The sequence below is a fragment of the Lissotriton helveticus genome, chromosome 12 (genome assembly GCF_964261635.1).
Source record: "Lissotriton helveticus chromosome 12, aLisHel1.1, whole genome shotgun sequence".
Classification (NCBI taxonomy): Eukaryota; Metazoa; Chordata; class Amphibia; order Caudata; family Salamandridae; genus Lissotriton; species Lissotriton helveticus.
Window position 1 is genome coordinate 698,320,503 of NC_136073.1, and position 17,281 is coordinate 698,337,783.

The 17,281-nt window shown below is 45.6% G+C and overlaps 1 protein-coding gene across 1 annotated transcript in view; it reads left to right on the forward strand.

The window, feature by feature from the left end:
• SLC38A7 (solute carrier family 38 member 7) overlaps positions 1–17,281 on the forward strand; it is a 127,446-nt gene that overhangs the window by 32,595 nt on the left and 77,570 nt on the right. The window contains exons 2-5 of the mRNA XM_078670388.1: positions 12–472; positions 3,651–3,849; positions 3,989–4,136; positions 4,843–4,941. Of these exons, the coding sequence (XP_078526514.1) occupies positions 218–472; positions 3,651–3,849; positions 3,989–4,136; positions 4,843–4,941 (701 nt within the window). The 5' untranslated portion in view covers positions 12–217. The remainder of the gene's footprint in view (positions 1–11; positions 473–3,650; positions 3,850–3,988; positions 4,137–4,842; positions 4,942–17,281) is intronic.

The following is a 17,281-nucleotide window of genomic DNA, read 5'->3' on the forward strand; positions in this document are numbered from 1 at the left end:
TTCCTTCACAGGTCTGTTCTTTTCTACATCCAGAGCACAACTCAAGCTGGCAGAGGTGTAAACCGAGGTTGGCATTTGTCCATACAACACAACATGGTTAAAATCCTCTGATATTCCAGCTGCCTAGCCTCTGGCCCAAGACTCTGCCTAAAATGGACCAAAGCCCCAGGTGACCCCTGTGAGACTTTAAAGCAGGACAGACCCCTGAATTGCAAAAATGTCGCTTAATAATGTGACTATCAACAGCGAGTACAATGACACAGACTGGAGTGCGGATGCCGGTGAGCGGGCCCACCTCCTTCAGAGTCCCTGTGTGGAGAGCGCTCCCAAGGCTGGCCGGGAACAGAGTGCTACCTCTTCTCTGGGGGCTGTCTTCATTGTGGTGAATGCAGCCTTGGGGGCTGGACTGCTCAACTTTCCAGCTGCCTTCTGCACCGCAGGCGGTGTAGCAGCAGGCATCGCCCTACAGATGGTGAGTAGAAGTCATGCTGAAAGGGTTGCATTACACAAGGACGTATGCTGCTACTTAGCATAACTCCATAACCGATATGATGGTGTTAGATAGTTGAACAGGGAATACCTTTCTGCCACTGCTGAGCGTTTAGGTCTTCCCTACCAGACAGATTAAGCTGTCTGGTTGCCAAAGACCTATTGTGAACTTACAGTGGGATAACAGCCTGCCCACTGCTTACCATGGTTTGCTTTATTGTCCCTCTCATTTACTTACTTTTTATTCAATACCTTACCTTCTTCTTGTGTTTGACTACCACTTCCCACACCGCCTCTACCGAGGCATAGTCTTAATAGCCATGTTGAATGACTTCCTTCCACTGCTAACATTAAGGGAGCTACTTTTTTATTTTTTATTCAGCACTCCATGATAGTGCATGTGTTGTGGCTATCTCCTTTGTGTTCTGCTCCCCTGACCAAATTCCTGCCCCAACTGTGCTGTGTTGCATCCCACCTCGATCCATACCTGTAAAAGTACAGTAACTGGGATATTTTTGATGGGGTATGGCTGTGGAGCAGTCTTTAAAGATTGTTTTAGTTTTATCTCGCACAATCATCATAGAGCATGAAAGCACAAGCTTTGGTATACAAAGACGTTTATGACATCTGCTAAACTCACTCAACTGGTGTCTCTGGAGGCCCATTAATAAGCTCCTGGGGCTACTATAGAGGACCAAATGGCTGAATTCTGTGGAAAGTAAATCAGGTCTTGGCAATTGTTTCCCTTTACATTCTGACACTTCCCTTATTCTTTTAAAATTCTGTTCAGTTTCCAGAGTGAAAAGTAATTGGAAAATAAATCTGGCAATTTATAAAGATCAAAAACATCGAATTAAGTCTACTTTTTTGAGATATCAGAACGCCTTTACTTGTCCTAGAGTATTTTAGTGTTTTTAAGCAATACTATACCTATTGGATCTGTCAATGCTTGCTTTTATATTCGGCTTAATGTTCATTCCAAGTCTTTTCAATAAGGAACAGCTTGGATATGCTACGGTGGGTTATAGGCTTAGTGATCAGAGCAGTAAAACATGTAGACAAGTGTCACTTATGACAAACTTCAATTGTTGTACCATGCAGTGTGGCAGCTACTATCAAAATTGTTGGTGCTGCTGAAAAAATGCCCTGCCTTTACTGAAGAGTTTTTTTTTTGGCTGTGTATAACTTTCTTGCAAAATTAAGTAATTCATTTTTAAAGAGATTCAGCAGTGTACAGCAATTTTTTATAACAGATTAGATTTCTATATGTTGCAAAGTACCTGTAGGAAGAAGGGCTATAGAAATAAGGGAATTTTCAACAACATGAACACCACATATATTTTGTGTGTAGAAAAAACTGATAAAGTTAATGAATTTATTTTAGACTGAAGGGTACCTAGAGTTGCTGGATCCCTTCTTTGAGGCCAGGCACAATATTTTAGTACTGGGTTTCCATTTAACAAATATGTGCCTTCTGGGGAACCAGTTGGCCAAACACATTTTATGATTATGATTTGGAAACTAAATGGCAAAGACTAGGTACATGATGTTTGGATTATATAGATCAATCTGATAACTAGGCCTGGGAGAACTTTTGTTACACAAAATAATTGCTATAGTTTTGGTAATTTTGCATCACAAAGTTTGTTAAATTGCTTAGATTACACCATTATGCCACATTGTTGGAATCTCACGAAGAAATTTTAAGGTGAGATGTACCGTTCTGGTAATTTTTGGAATGCCAGCAGCATTTCAGGTAGATTTGTTTACCCAAGCGGACTCTTGAGGTAATTTTTGAGTATGAAACTCCAAATCTGAATGCAAGCTGTGTGGGCGGTCAGCAAACATTTCAGGTAGGTTTTTTAACCACAACGATCTTTCGGGTAATTTTTGGTTGCAAAAGAACACATCTAAATGCAAGCCACAGTGTCTTGAATGCAAGTAACCTGAAATCAACTCAAAAATACATTTTTGAGTTGATTTTCTTTTTCCCTGGACGGTCCTTGCAGGTAATATTTCGGAAGTGATTTGCATTTTGCTTAATTACTCATAGGTTTGCGTTATGTTTGCATAATGATGTTGCAGCAAATTACACACGTTTTGCTCACCCTTACTGATAAGCCGCAGCCTTATAAGTGTTAGTGGAAGGTTGACACCCAATCCGATTTGCACGCCAGAAATTTAAGGATATACAAACGAGGCAAAGGATAGACTGAGTAAGCGTGCACCGTAATATTAACTACATTTAATTATGTGAAACATGACGAGGATTGTATGGGCATGCAGACTAATGTGGTCATTCCAGAGTGAAAATTATTGGACCTTCAGGACTCTACCAGTCCTAGCTGAGAGACCAAGTTAGGCTCTAGCCAGAAACATATGGTCTAGAACGATGAATCCTACAATTTTACAACAAGGGATAGAACTCTTCCCTCTGGGCACCACTGCACGTATGTTTCACACTCGTCGGGTGCAATAAACCCAAATGTTTTCTCACTACACCCTCTTCTTCCTTCTCTCATTCCCATATATACATGTCATCTTTTTACTATCCCATTCATAGTCTGATATCGGAGGAAGTGTTTATGAAAGAAAGGGAACCATTCTGGTCTTGGAATGTCAGTGGATGGAGCCGCAAGGGAGGCAGTGATCTACAGATCATCAGTTAAATGACAAGATCTGAATGTACAGAGAAAACCACAAGATTCTTTTACAAAGATACAGATTATGGAAAAAATAGACACTTTAATTTCCTCTTTGGCTATCTAAAGTTATGCTGATCACTTGATTAAAAAAGATCATTTATCTGTGGTTCTCTGTCTGGAGTACTTTGGTTCTCCGTGCTCTGTTTGTGAACTTTGACATGAATTCTTGAGTTGATTGAGCAGCGTTCTCTACATTTGTACTGAGGGCCTCTTGGGCCATGCAGTTATACCATGCATTATCCTAGGAAAGTGTAGAACGAAGCACAAAGCAACACTATAGAGCCACAGCTATAGTGCATAAAGGCTCACCTTACATGGAAGCAAGTCTGGTTCCTTTTTCACTATCCGTGTGCATTAGACAAGAAACTGTATTGAGTATCTCTCCTTCTTCCTAGAACAACAAACTATAGATATTGGATGTCAGCGGTAAGGCTAACAGCCTTTGTCCTCTTACAGAGCATGTTGGTCTTCATCATCAGTGGCTTGATCATTCTGGCGTATTGCTCCCAGGCCAGCAATGAGCGCACCTATCAGGAGGTGGTGTGGGCAGTGTGCGGCAAGGCGGCTGGAGTCCTTTGCGAGATTGCCATTGCGGTCTACACCTTCGGCACCTGCATCACCTTTCTCATCATCATCGGCGACCAGGAGGATAAGAGTAAGTAAGAGTAAAAGAGGAATCTCAGCCACAATCCCTAGCCTTTTAAGCCAGGAGAAATTCACAGCGACGCTCCTTGTAATTCCATAGCCCTCAGATGAGTTTGTTTGACTTTCTCCATCTTTCTCTCTTTCTCCAGTCATTGCGGCTATTGCGAAGACTGAGGCGGGATCCTCTGAGGGCAGTCATTGGTACACCGACCGCAAGTTGACCATCAGTGTTACCGCTATCTTGGTAGTCTTGCCCTTGTCGATCCCTAAGGAGATTGGCTTCCAGAAGTATGCCAGGTGAGAGGATGACAAACATAATTAGCGGTTCTTGGTGGTAAAGTCAGCTGGTCAGAAGGGGGTGTAGAGCCCTCCATTATCCTTCTTTACTTTCCAGTGCTCTTCAGTCCCTTCTTGCAGGCTGCCCTGGTACTTCCATACACTACCAGAGCACCTGATTCCTTTGCAGCAGAAGCCACTGACACTATAGTCCTGACCTATAAAGCACTTGTGATACCATCACTGAGATCTTTGCATAATTAGCCTAGTGAACATAATTGTATATTTGCAGTAGATCTGATATTATGTTCTATTCCTGAGATATTCCGAGGTCTGTCAGTTCTTACCAGCCATAGAAGCAGCACTTTTCATATTGACGTAAAATACAGCAATCCCCAAAGTGCCGCCAGTGCACTTCAGTACTGTATTTACTGCAACTGTGATGATATGTTTCAGTACTATGATCCCCTGAGCTCTGTCAGTATACCTTGGGTTTGGCAGCAGCACTCCAAATATTGTATTTAAGTACTGGGATCTGGAGATAACCTGCCAATGCACCTGTGCCCTGTCCTGCCCCTTCCTACACTTAGTGTGCACCTCCTTACGCATCAGAGAGTTGCACCACAGGGCATGCAACCACATTTTATCTTTGTACTTCTATCTTCAACCTCTGTGGGCTTGGATGTTCTGGATTCATTTGGTTGTTCCTTCTCTCTCTTACTTACAGTGCCTTGAGTGTGATTGGCACCTGGTATGTCACCATCATTATCATCATCAAATACTTCTGGCCCAATGAAGCCATATCTCCAGGACTCGTTCCTACAAGGTATTTGTGTGTGCGCGTGTCCTCTCTTCAGGGCCTGTCTCTTTGTTGCCATATTTGTGCTTTTCTCTGAACTTTTCTCCATGGCGTCCAAGGACTTTAAAGTGCATTTGTTTAAAGAACGATAGCACCAATGCATTTCTGCTCTGAAATGAGCCTTGCTTACAGTACTTTTTGCAATAGTCTGTCTTCCTTTTCAAGTGTAACACAGTATGTAAACAGTGAAGAAGGGCTTCATGTGAGTATAACATCAACAACATAGACGAAGTAAAGGCAATACTTCCTAAATTCTAAGCAACATATTCTTCAAAAATTAACTTGGGTCCTCATAAATGAATCACTCATACGAAACTAATATCTTATACCACAGATTTATATTTATTTATTTATTTATTTATTTAAAGAGTTTTATATGGCGCTGGCTAGACCCGAAGGTATCAGAGCGCTTTACATGAGATTCAACAATGTAATGCGGATTTAGCCATTATAATACATTAACGTCGCATGTGGATAGACCACAGTGTGATGATATTGTAATCGTAGAATGATACATGAAACGCATTGGTGCTGTACCTTTTGAAATAAATGCACTTTGAAGTCACTGGAGTGACCCTGTCCCATGTGTTTACTATTAGGAAATTAAAATAATAAAATGCAGACTCCAGTAGCTGCGAACAGTGGGGCAACAGTTTAGTACTAGTTTTGTTTGATCATATAAAAATGCAATTTACTTGAAATAGTGATGGAGGTGTATGAACTGCACACCAAACTCCCCCCTGTAGCTTATATTGTGTATTCGATTCAAATAATATAGGCTTAAACCACAAAGCATCCTTGTCACAAAAGAATATAGGTAGATTCCCAGTGCGAAGTACTGTGCACGACATTCTCCCATCGCTGTACAACATTATCACTATTGAATGTGGTAGCACTCCCCAAATGATTTATTCCAGAAATGCATTAGTAGCATAATCAACCAGATCTAGGGTTACCTTAACATTTCTATTTGACAGAAATAACTCCACAGAAAGTCTACAATTGCAGGCTCCACACAAAGAACTCTTTGAAGTATCCAAGCAAGTTATGCATAGGTTCACAAATCCAATTCCTCCCTTTAAAATCACAACGGGTCCTGACCAATATCTTCATTTTCTACGGCCTTCAAAATATTCTGAATTCAACTAAACACATGCCGGCTGTCAGTACTTGCACCTTGAACATTATGGTCAGACGACCTTCTCGGCTACCAATACACACATTTTAACACTGTTCGGAGGAGCGGTTACTAGTTTGGAGAAACTTTCCAGGCTGGCGAATAAATCAATTTTCCACCAGGATAAAATGCCTTCAATACAACTTTTGAACTAATTGTAAATGAATAACTTGAATGGATTCTTTATTTGGCACCTGTACTTGGGCATGTGTTTATTTCACACATGTTATCTGAAACCTTATATTTTGTGTTTAGTCTTCATTTGGGCAGTGCAACCATTTTGAATAGTAACTTTGTTTGATGATATATTGGACGCCAGTGAAATCCCCCTGCTCGGAAATGTAAGACGACTGGACCTGGGAGAAGGATATTCTAGAAACCGGAGATACAGACCCTCACCTGACTGGTTGAGAATCAGGGGAAACTGAGCCAGAGAACCCTGTATACCCGATGTAGTAAATGTGGGACTGTTTTGACTCTGCATCCTGGAATTATATTGCACTAATTACATGAGGCAGCAGGGCCTTGGTGAGCATTGAAAATGTAGTACTTGAAGCAGTGCTGCTGGAACAATTTTCAGAGTGCTGGTGCTATCCTCAATATTAATTCACTGAAGTCATAGGGATTGTGAAAAAGCAAGTGTTCGAAAAAGAACGCATATAGCAAACGAGTCACACCCATTCAGCAGGAGAGTGTTAATGGTGTGGTATATTGCCTGTGGTGCATTTTGGAGCACACTGTGGAAAATATATATTACTAATACAGGGATGTGGAATTTCTATTGCCGGACGCCCTGTACATATTGCATGGAGTCAAGGACATCAAGTTTTCATATTTATTTTGTGCTTTGGACAAGTAGGCCCAACCCACTGCTGCCTGACCAATTGGCTGCCAGTTCACCGCACCAAATTATGGGTCCGTGAAAGAGTACTGTTTGCAGTTAAAGTAAGGTTTGTATTCATATAGTTATGCTGTTAGAATTTGTATTTATTGTTCATTGATACTAAGCCTTTATTAAAAGGATCAGCTTGAACTACTGACACTGATTCCAGTATAGGAGCGTGTACACACGGTTGCAAAGTTTTAACGAATTGAGGCTACATATAATGCTCCCAGAATCCTGTGTGATTAAATTCAAATGCTCACAGAAGCCTGAAAGCAAGATTGATGATAATTTGCTTTCAAACTAAAATGTGCACGAAAAAAATAGCAACCCGAAGAAAAAGGTTTTGTTAAAGTGCAATTTTAGATACCATTTCTTTGAGGTATCCTGTATTGAAATGTGTTTGATACATGCTAGCATTTCCAAACAATATTAATAATGAAAAATTAGTGTAAAACCAGTTTTGGCATGAATAGCGAAAACATGAAAGCAGACAAGCATTGACAAAGACAATCAGTCTGGCAGTGGTTAAAAGCCTTTTGGTTTTGTCAATGTTTGTTTTTGTTTTGACATCATTTTTGTAAAATGTAACTGTTGTGCAAGCTGCCGGGCCCTACCAATGTGACAAAAACATTGGCTAAAGCTAAGATGCCTTTTTTGTCTCAAAAAGCACACATTGCTATAGCTGTAGTAGTCCCTGGCATTGAAAAACAACTTTGCATTTCAGTTTGTTCCTTGTGGAAGAGCCGAATGATGTTGCTCACAAATATGCATATAGTTTTAAAAGCAGAAGGCTTTGGCTAACGCTAAACATAATTACAGGCCCAGTAGTTAAAGAAAGTCACAAAAGTGTGTTCCCACGCTGTATGTCCTCGCATTAGTGAAGATTTACGACTTTCATGAATTCACAAGTATTTATTGAAGTAGGCCTGGAAAGTATACTCGTTTGTAAACTGTATTTTTGCATGAGAAAATGTCTGTGTGTATGTCTGCTGAGCATTTGCAGGTTCAATTTCCCTACAACCTCTTTTTCCTCTTCCCTGGAAAATGTTAGACTTCTGCTTTGTCAGGAGTCCATTTCCAACATGTCCTAGTGTGGGGCGAGATAAGGGAAGAGTTATTAAAAATCCTTAAATATGACGTTTTTTGGGGGGGGGCACAGTCTCACACGTATACTCCAACTATGGAACTACCACTTCTCACTACTTCCAGTTCCAGTTCCAGTATGTATATTTGCAGTAAGGTGCAAAAAATCACGTCACTGTAAAAATACAAACCCTATATGACTCCTGGCATAATCTAAGAGGCCATTTTCAGGGCTCCTGTTCAATGAGAATGCTGCCATAAATTGTGACCCCACTGCATGGCACCAAAGGAATAAATGGATTTTCTTTTACAACACAAGCAGATTATTGAAGCATCCTGTCCTTTAGACAAGCTGCTATTTTACAGAATTTCACACCCCTACTAAAGCATGGTGTGCAAGTGTGCCGTCATTTACAGAGCGGTACAAAAGGGGGTGGTGATGGACGGAGCATCAGAACCAATCAAACGCTCACACCCAGTCAAAAGATCTGGGTTTGATCCATCACCGTTCTTTAGCCCACTCTGCCACCCCAGTTCAGAGATGGCTATATGCAAATCAGTCTGACCCTGTGCCTCATGGGAACAGTCCAGCCCGAACTGCCAAGCCATGCCCTCCCTGGACCGGAAACAAGCTTCCGAGGACCGGTTTCTGGCATTCCAGCCGTCTTCAGCCCGGCTTGCTTGAATCCAGTGGCAAAGTGAGCAAGGGACTCACGTCTGAGCATACCCTGCCACACTTATGGCGGCCAAAGCGGTACAAAAGGGGGGGTCAGACTGATTTGCATATAGCCATGTCTGAACTGGGGTGGCAGAGTGGGCTAAAGAACGGTGATGGATCAAACCCAGATCTTTTGACTGGGTGTGAGTGTTTGATTGGTTCAGATGCTCCGTCCATTACCACCCCCTTTTGTACTGCTTTGGCCGCCATAAGTGTGGCAGGGTATGCTCAGACGTGAGTCCCTTGCTCACTTTGCCACTGGATTCAAGCAAGCCGGGCTGAAGACGGCTGGAATGCCAGAAACCGGTCCTCGGAAGCTTGTTTCCGGTCCAGGGAAGGCATGGCTTGGGCAGTTCGGGCTGGACTGTTCCCATGAGGCACAGGGTCAGAATGATTTGCATATAGCCATGTCTGAACTGGGGTGGCAGAGTGGGCTAAAGAACGGTGATGGATCAAGCCCAGATCTTTTGACTGGGTGTGAGTGTTTGATTGGTTCAGATGCTCCGTCCATCACCACCCCCTTTTGTACCGTCATTTACAGAGAGCATGTTTTCAATTGAAATGGCCACAAAATTCGCACTGAAATACAGTTTTACTATTCAAACAATAAAGCGTCCAAGCAGTGTGTGAAATTGTTTGAGCACATTTTTACCATTTGCAAATCCCCAAGTTAAGTGCTTTGATTTATTTTAATTCTGCTAAAATCTTTGTTTCCATTACACTTAAGAATCGAAATTTACCTAGTATCGTCACGGTAAGTTTCAATTCTATTAAGGACACGGAGGCAAGGATTATGCTTTTCTTTCTCCGCCTTTATTAACATACAAATTTCATAGCAGCCAGAAAAGCATCAATATCCTTTTCCTGAAGTATTATAAGAAACCTGAACCAATCCATGAATAAACATGATCAAAAAACTGCAACTCCCATAACCTCAAGGCAGGTTCCACAATAAGTTCTTTTACAGTGTCCATAAACAGCACATAGTCCTTCCATTTTGGCTGCCCCTCCTCTTTCTTTGCGCAAGTCACCCCACATCCTCACTGGTCTTGTTTCGAACTGTAATTCCCTAAAACAGAACAGAGACTGCACAAGGCTTTCCAAGAACAAAAACCCTAATCCAAACAGTCTATCAATTCTTAACAATTACCAGCAATTAAAACAATCATATCAATCATGACAACCCAGAACATTAGAGACAATAAACAAAAAGCTGTTACTTACGAACATACGGGTGGGTTCGCACGAGACCGTGCTCTGGGTGGGATAATCCTCTCCTCAGTGTCCTTAATAGAATTGTAACTTACCGTTACAATGCTAGGCAAATTTCGATTCTATGTCAGGACCGGAGGCTCAGATTATGCTAGTTTAAAGCTTACTTACCACCAACTGAGCGACCTCCAACACCGGTTTGAAGTAAAATCTCTTGAAGGTGAAATCCGAGAACGAATCTGCAGCATGCATTAAGTCCTCGAAACGGGCCCCCAGGGAAAAAGCTTTAGAAGCCATTGCACCCTTGGTCGAGGGAATCTCAAACTGCTTTGTTTCAATGCCCGCATCCTGCATGACCCAACGCACCCACCTGGCTATAGCGGGAGAGGAGACCGCTCTCTGTGGTTTTCTCAAGGCGATAAGAAGTCGTCGCTCACCCAAAGGCTGGAATTCCAGATTAATTTCCTCATATGCCTTAAGACAGCTCACAACACACAACTTCGGGACATCCAGAAAAGCCAGATACGAGACCGTCCGAGTAAGAGACTTCCCACCGTGAACATGACCCTGTTTGGGGACAAAACTCTCGCTGAAATAGCCAACGCACGAACATCAGAAATTGTCTGACAGGAGAATAAACATTAAAGCATAGCCAGCTTGGACGAGATTTCTTCCAAAGAAAGATATTTATTCGGTTGCCAAGACCGAAAGAGATTCATAACCAAATTGACGTCCTATAGGACGGAATAACGTGGTTCCGGGAACAACGACAGACGTATACCCCACAGGAGCCTACAGATGAAGGGATGCTCCCCTACCAGACCCCCTTCCACTGGGCAATGCCCTGTTGAAATCGCCAACCTCACCACGTTGATTGAACGGTACGCTAGGCTGTCTGTTGCCAGCTATGCAATAAAATTCAAAATTGGAACGACACCTGCGACCACGGGATCCAAATCCTGTCAAAAGACACCAAAAAACCCACCTTGTTCAGGCAGACCAATAACGCTTCAAGTGCTGTCTGCCCAAGCCTTTGACAGGAGAGCTTCAGCCCGGGAGCGACCATCGTTGCCTGAAAGGCGCCATGCCATGAGGTGGAGAGACCAGATGATGTTGCTCCAAGTCCGGATTCAGAAGGAAAGTTCCAGAAGAACCGGAAACCAAACTTGAGACCTCCAATACGGCGTTACCACCACCACTTCCGCTCTCTGGCGGCGAATCTGGGCTGTCCTCACAATCATCGAGAATGGGGGAAATGCGTAACCCCTCTCCTGACCCAAATCCTGTTGAAACGCATCTGTGGCAATAGCCGTTGGATCCAGCCTCCAGCTGAAAAATCGCAGGATCTGGTGATCCAGGTGCGTCACCACATCATCTCCTCCTTTACTTCCGCTGAGAGAGGGACTGACAGATCATATGACAAACATCTCCCTAGATGGTAAACTTTTAGGCGCTGAAGGGCCAGATAGTGCAGGGATCCCGGAAACATTGCCTGGATGGAAGAGGACAGTAGACCCACCAGCCGGGCAATTTGCCGGAGAGAAGTATGAGTTTTGGAGATAGTCTGTCTCTGCTTGTGATGAATTTTGGCCATCTTTCGAGACTGCAGACTCAAGGAGGAGCGTGCGGAATCCACAACAAACCCGAGGAACACTGCACTCTGAGAAGGGCTGAGGACCGACTTGTCTTTGTAGATAACGAATCCCAGCCCCTGTAAAAGAAACACTGTTTGCTGGAGCTGACTGGATAACTTCCCGGGACACTGCGCCATGATAAGAATGTCATCCAGGTAAACAATCATGCGTATGCCCTGGGCTCTGAGAAATTCCACCGCCAGGTGGAGCACCTTTGTGAAGCACCAAGGTGCTGATGAAAAAACGAATGGAAGGGCGGTGAACTCGTAAACCAGATCCCTCCAGCAGAACTGCAGAAACAGACGATGCGGGGATGAATAGGGATCACCAAGTAAGCGTCCTTGTGGTCCAGCCTCACCATCCAATTGGACGGGAGCAGAACGTCCCGGAGGAGATGAAGCCCCTCCATCTTGAAATACCGGTAAATCAACCACCCATTGAATTCTTTGAGGTTGATAACCGGGCGACACCCCCCATCGGGTTTGTCCACCAAGAAAATGATGCTTAGAAAACCGTTGGGATGCAGAGCTGACAACAAACGGCCCCCTTGCAAAGCAGAGCGGAAACCTCTTTTTCGACCAGCTGTGCATCGACAACTGAGAAGGAAATGGGGTGAGGGAAATTCTGCTGTTGAGGGGGCTCATAAAACTCAATATGAAAACCTTGGATGGTTTACAAGACCCAAGCGTCCGCTGTAATAGCTGCCCAAGTGTCCCGGAAGGCTGCTAACCGACCCCAGATACGCATCTGTGTCACTGGTAGAACACTTACTGCTGGAATTACCGCTTCTGGCGTTGTTCTTGAATCCTCCACGGCCCTTGAACCGCTGGCCTCTTGTGGGTAGAAGTTATTGTCTTTGACGCTGGTATTGTATTGTCCACGACTGGAGCTTTGTCCCCTGTTGGGGTTTTGTTGGAACCCACGGCCGGACGACCGGCCCCTGCCTCGAACGGCCCCGTGGAAAACCCGGGGGTGGAAGACCCTCTTTATATTGTACTGGGCCTTGTCCAACGAGGTAAATGTAGCCACAAATTTACCTAGCTCTTTTACAAAAGGGTTCCCAAAGAGGCCTCCCTGCGCAACTGCCCCCGCTTCTGAGGAGGCCAAATCCCTGAGTTTGGGGTCTAGCTTAATCAAGAGGGAGTGGCGACGCTCAGTTGACAGGGCACAATTTGCTTTGCCCATGAAAATAACAGGCTGCTGAGCCCATTTGGAGAGCGCGTAGGGGGATATAGGGGAGTCTGACACCTCCGCCTCCTCTGCCATTTCCAATATCTTGGTCATAGAACCAATGGCATCCAAAAGCTTACCTTGGCAGGAACGCCAAGACCGATCAATGCCCTTCCGGGGATTCTTCATATATTTTGCCAAGAGAGTGGATATCTTGGAGTCTAACTCCGGGGTGAAGGCCACCTTCCCCTCCAAAGTGGGCCTTGGGCACTCCGCCCTCAAGCAACCCTAAGCCGCTTTCTTTAGGGGCTCGCGGAGGCGACCGGCAACAAACTTGGGTACCTTGTCAGCGGGAGCCAAGCTGCAGACCGGGGATGAATAATCTCATCCAGGTCTAACATGCCCATGTCTTGCTCCGGAGTTGAGGAGGGAGGAACAGTCGGGCGCCAAGGGCGTGCGGAACCTGCCTCATCATCTGAAGAATCCAGAGAGGCCAGGTCCGGAGTCCCTTGGGTCTCTGAAACAGGACGGGGCGCAGGGGAGGAAGTAGCTACTTTAGCAAGGAAGGCGCTTTTGAGGCGCGCGAACACGCCCTTATTCAACCCTCCAGTACACTGCGTCTCCTCAGGGGAACTCTTGTTTTCCCTCAGGATATCTCTTTTATAGATTTGGAGGGCCCTCACTAGATGCAGGATCAACAGCTGGAGCAGGAGGCTCCACGTGGGCCTGCGCTAATTTAGCGCACTCCAGAACAATCCAGTCACAGGCGTTGTTCCATGGGCCCAACTACTTCGTGCACTACCCTATAAATGGAGGAGTCTACTGCCTCAAAAAAGTCATCATCCCATGGAAGGCACTCTTGGACCTCTCCTCCTCATACACATCATTGTGTTCCATCTCACAAAAAACTCAATCACATACGCTGCAATGGGTTAACAGGGTAACTCTGGGTTATGACAGCAACCAGCACCACTTTATCAGTGCAGTAAGCCTGGTTTTTGAACTGGGAACCCCCAGAATAATTAGAGGCAGACCGGAGGACTGCAAAAAATCACCACGCAGCCTCAAGGACCGCAAATAAGGCTGCAACTGCCTTTCGCACGCACCGGCCCTCAGAAGAAACTGACAGGGATAAGCTGCCTCCCTGCGCGCCAGACACATAACGGTAGTGCAATTAATTTCGCCCAGAGGCGTCACCGCGGGACAATGTCAGACTGAGGACCCCTGCCGGGGCATCTTAATGAGGTATGCAAGGGGAATACAGAACCAGCTGGGCGTAACGGTGAGGACAGCGGGGGACAAGACTCGCAAAGACCCGACTCACGCAGCGCAGTTCCTCTTCTGAGGAGACTGCGCAGCAGGAACAACGAGACGGGCGAGACCCCCTAGCGGGCCTTCCAAGCACCACAATTAAGATGGCGCCGGCCACATGAGGTGCGCAAACGCTCCCGCGGCCGGCAGGGAATCTGCAAATAAGCAAAGAATAACAAAGAATATAGAATATTAATACCAGACCCCGGGCGAAGTCTTTAGACAGACAAACCCCCCTGGGAAGGCATAAATAAACTCTGAAAAATGGCAATACACAAGGTCAGATACAAGAAACAACAAGCATTTACAATGCAATGGTTTTGCCTTTGTTAAAGTTAGAGCTATTGGCATTGCTCTTGACATTATTTTTATTTATATATTTTTTTTAACATAAATAAATGGTATTGTCATTTACAATGCCACTAGCTTTATCTCTCGCAAATGACACACACAAACACCCACAGAGAGCCCCCCCACACACACAGAGCTCCCCCCACACACACACCCACACAGAGCCCCTCACACACACACCCACACAGAGCCCCCCACAAACGCAGCCACACAAAGCCCCCAACAGAGGCACGAAAACAGGGTCACAAGCAGGCAACAGAGTCACAAGCAGGCAACAGAGGCACGAAAACAGGGTACACGGACAGCGGAGGGGGGGGTGCTGGAACGGGCACACAGACAGCGGAAGACAGCAAGCACTCACAAAAAGTAGAGAAACATCCCGGGCTTCAGATCCGAAGATACTGCTTGTGCAAAGTACGGGGGTCGGTTGTTTCACCTGACAGCAGCTTTTGCCTCTGCCCTGGGGATAACGTACAAAACTGTGTTTGCGCATGTTTTGCGCATGATATGACTCATTACCACACTGTTTTGCCTGCGCATTTCTGTTAGAGCCTAGGTAACAACTTGTGAAAAACTAGGACTGAGCACCATTTACACGGAACCCATCAAAGGCGCCAAGTGCAAAGTCGGGCACAAGAACCACTTCAGCTCAGTGGCACGCCAACTACAGCCCTGAGGCTGAGGCCACAAGGGTTGGCCCCTGGGCAGACCCAGCCACACCGGTGGGTGGTGGGGCCCACCCAGGGCCTCAGTGCGGCCTGGTGAATATTCTAGTCTAGAATGAAGCCCTTTTAGGGCCTAGTTTAACACCAGTGCCGCTGTGGTGCAAGCTGTGTCCGCGTGAGGCTCTGGCACCGTAAGCTCGTGACAGCCACAAGTGCAACGCAGAAAAATGTGGAAAAGACGCTGACAAAAATGGCGCAAATAACCCTCGATTTTGTTAACGACATTGTAAACAGTGTAGTGGGTGACACCAGAACAGGCGGTATTTGTTCTGAGGGTTCCTTGCACTGTGTTCTGGTGAAGCCTCAAGTCATCCACCGGCCACATGAGAAGCCTAAAGCCCGTGACGTGAGCAGGGGCCTGGAGAGTCAGTGGGTAAAAGGTTGAGAGGATTTTCCACAGCTCATCATTAAACGACCACAGCGTTCACGGGCTGAGGCGCCGGAGCACGAGGCTGACTTCAGTGCCTCGATGTGCCCCAGCTGATAAAAAGTGAAAACCACTCCGTCTGCTTTCATGAGAAATGCTGGCTTCGGTGGTGTGCCATCAGCGTGGGCAGCAGAAGCGTGCCACTCAAACTGGAGTCCTGTTTGGGGCACAACTACCCCTGCAGGTGGGCGCGTGGTCTGCTGCTATTCAGTGCGTGATGCACTAGTTTGCATAATTACACAGTCAGATGGCATATTGCAAAAAACGGTGCTTATGAACTGTGTCTCTCGAGTGTTCATGCCCACGGGATGCGCTAATTCCCATTAAAGTGAGGAAGCATTGTTTTTAACCTATAAACCGTGCCAAGGCGTGCTGGCACGAATTATGCCATGGGACACTAGCCCCTGTCTTGTACCACCCTGCAGCAGCAGGGAGGTGTGCCAGGCAGGGTGCTGGCCTTTGTGTGCAAGCACCACACCGGCTGGCTAGAAATTGCGCAGCTGCGACTAGCGCCTTGGCGCCCTCTTCCAGGCGCTCCATCGTTTGAATGGGCCTGTAAGCCCATATTGCAGTATTTCGCTCAGAAGGGGGTGGCTGGGAGTGAGGTATGAAGGGGGTCTGCCCAGAAAAGCCCTCGGTTTATAAATGGATCTGTGACAATGTACATGCTGCCCGCCTCTTCTCTTTGTAACCCACAGCGTTAGCTGTGCTGCCGGAAGGAGCACAGAATAGGTTTGCAACGCGCACCGACTTGGATCGTTGCCTTCGCTGAATGTACGATGTCAAATAAACTGGGTAACGGTAACACTACGGCTGCTCGGTAACACTACAGCTGCTCGGTATAGCGCTTAGAAATGGCAGAAGCACTGTAAAGGCAACCTATTGACATTAACAAAGCAGCCCGCGCCTCCCTCGCGCGCTGCTAGGCGCTACTACTGAGGCGAGCACACATACGCTGCAGTGTGGAATGCGTTAGCTTCGGTAACTACGGAATCACTTTTCGTTTCTTGTGCACTAAATTAAATGATCTTACAAGGATACCGATGCGTGCATCTGATTCGGAAAAACACTTCAGGGGTAGTAAGTGGGAGCCATTGCTATCTGCGCGGTTAGTTTTAAGCTGTGTGCTATTTGCAGGCCCCCACACGTGTAATAATGTTTAAAATATAAAATCGGGCCATAAGGGGACAATATTTAATGAGAACATTACTGTATTTTTTTTGTTTACTAAACTATTTCATCTCGATGTCGAATGCACTCTATTGCCCCACAGCCTAATTAATGTCTCATTTAGAAATGCGTGAAGAGAAGGAAAGGTCACAGTTGTAATCATGATTTTGCGTCACCTTGCGCGGCACATAGACGCATTTCCGGGGCTTTAAATTCAACAGCCAGACTGTCATGCGAGCTGCTCTCGCCAGCCCACTTCAAAACACGTGTATTTAATGCATTTGACTACAGCTGCTGAATCCTGCCAGAGAAAGTGGAGTACAGCTACTTCGATGTGCCCCAGCTGATAAAAAGTGAAAACCACTCCGTCTGCTTTCATGAGAAACGCTGGCTTCGGTGGTGTGCCATCAGCGTGGGCAGCAGAAGCGTGCCACTCAAACTGG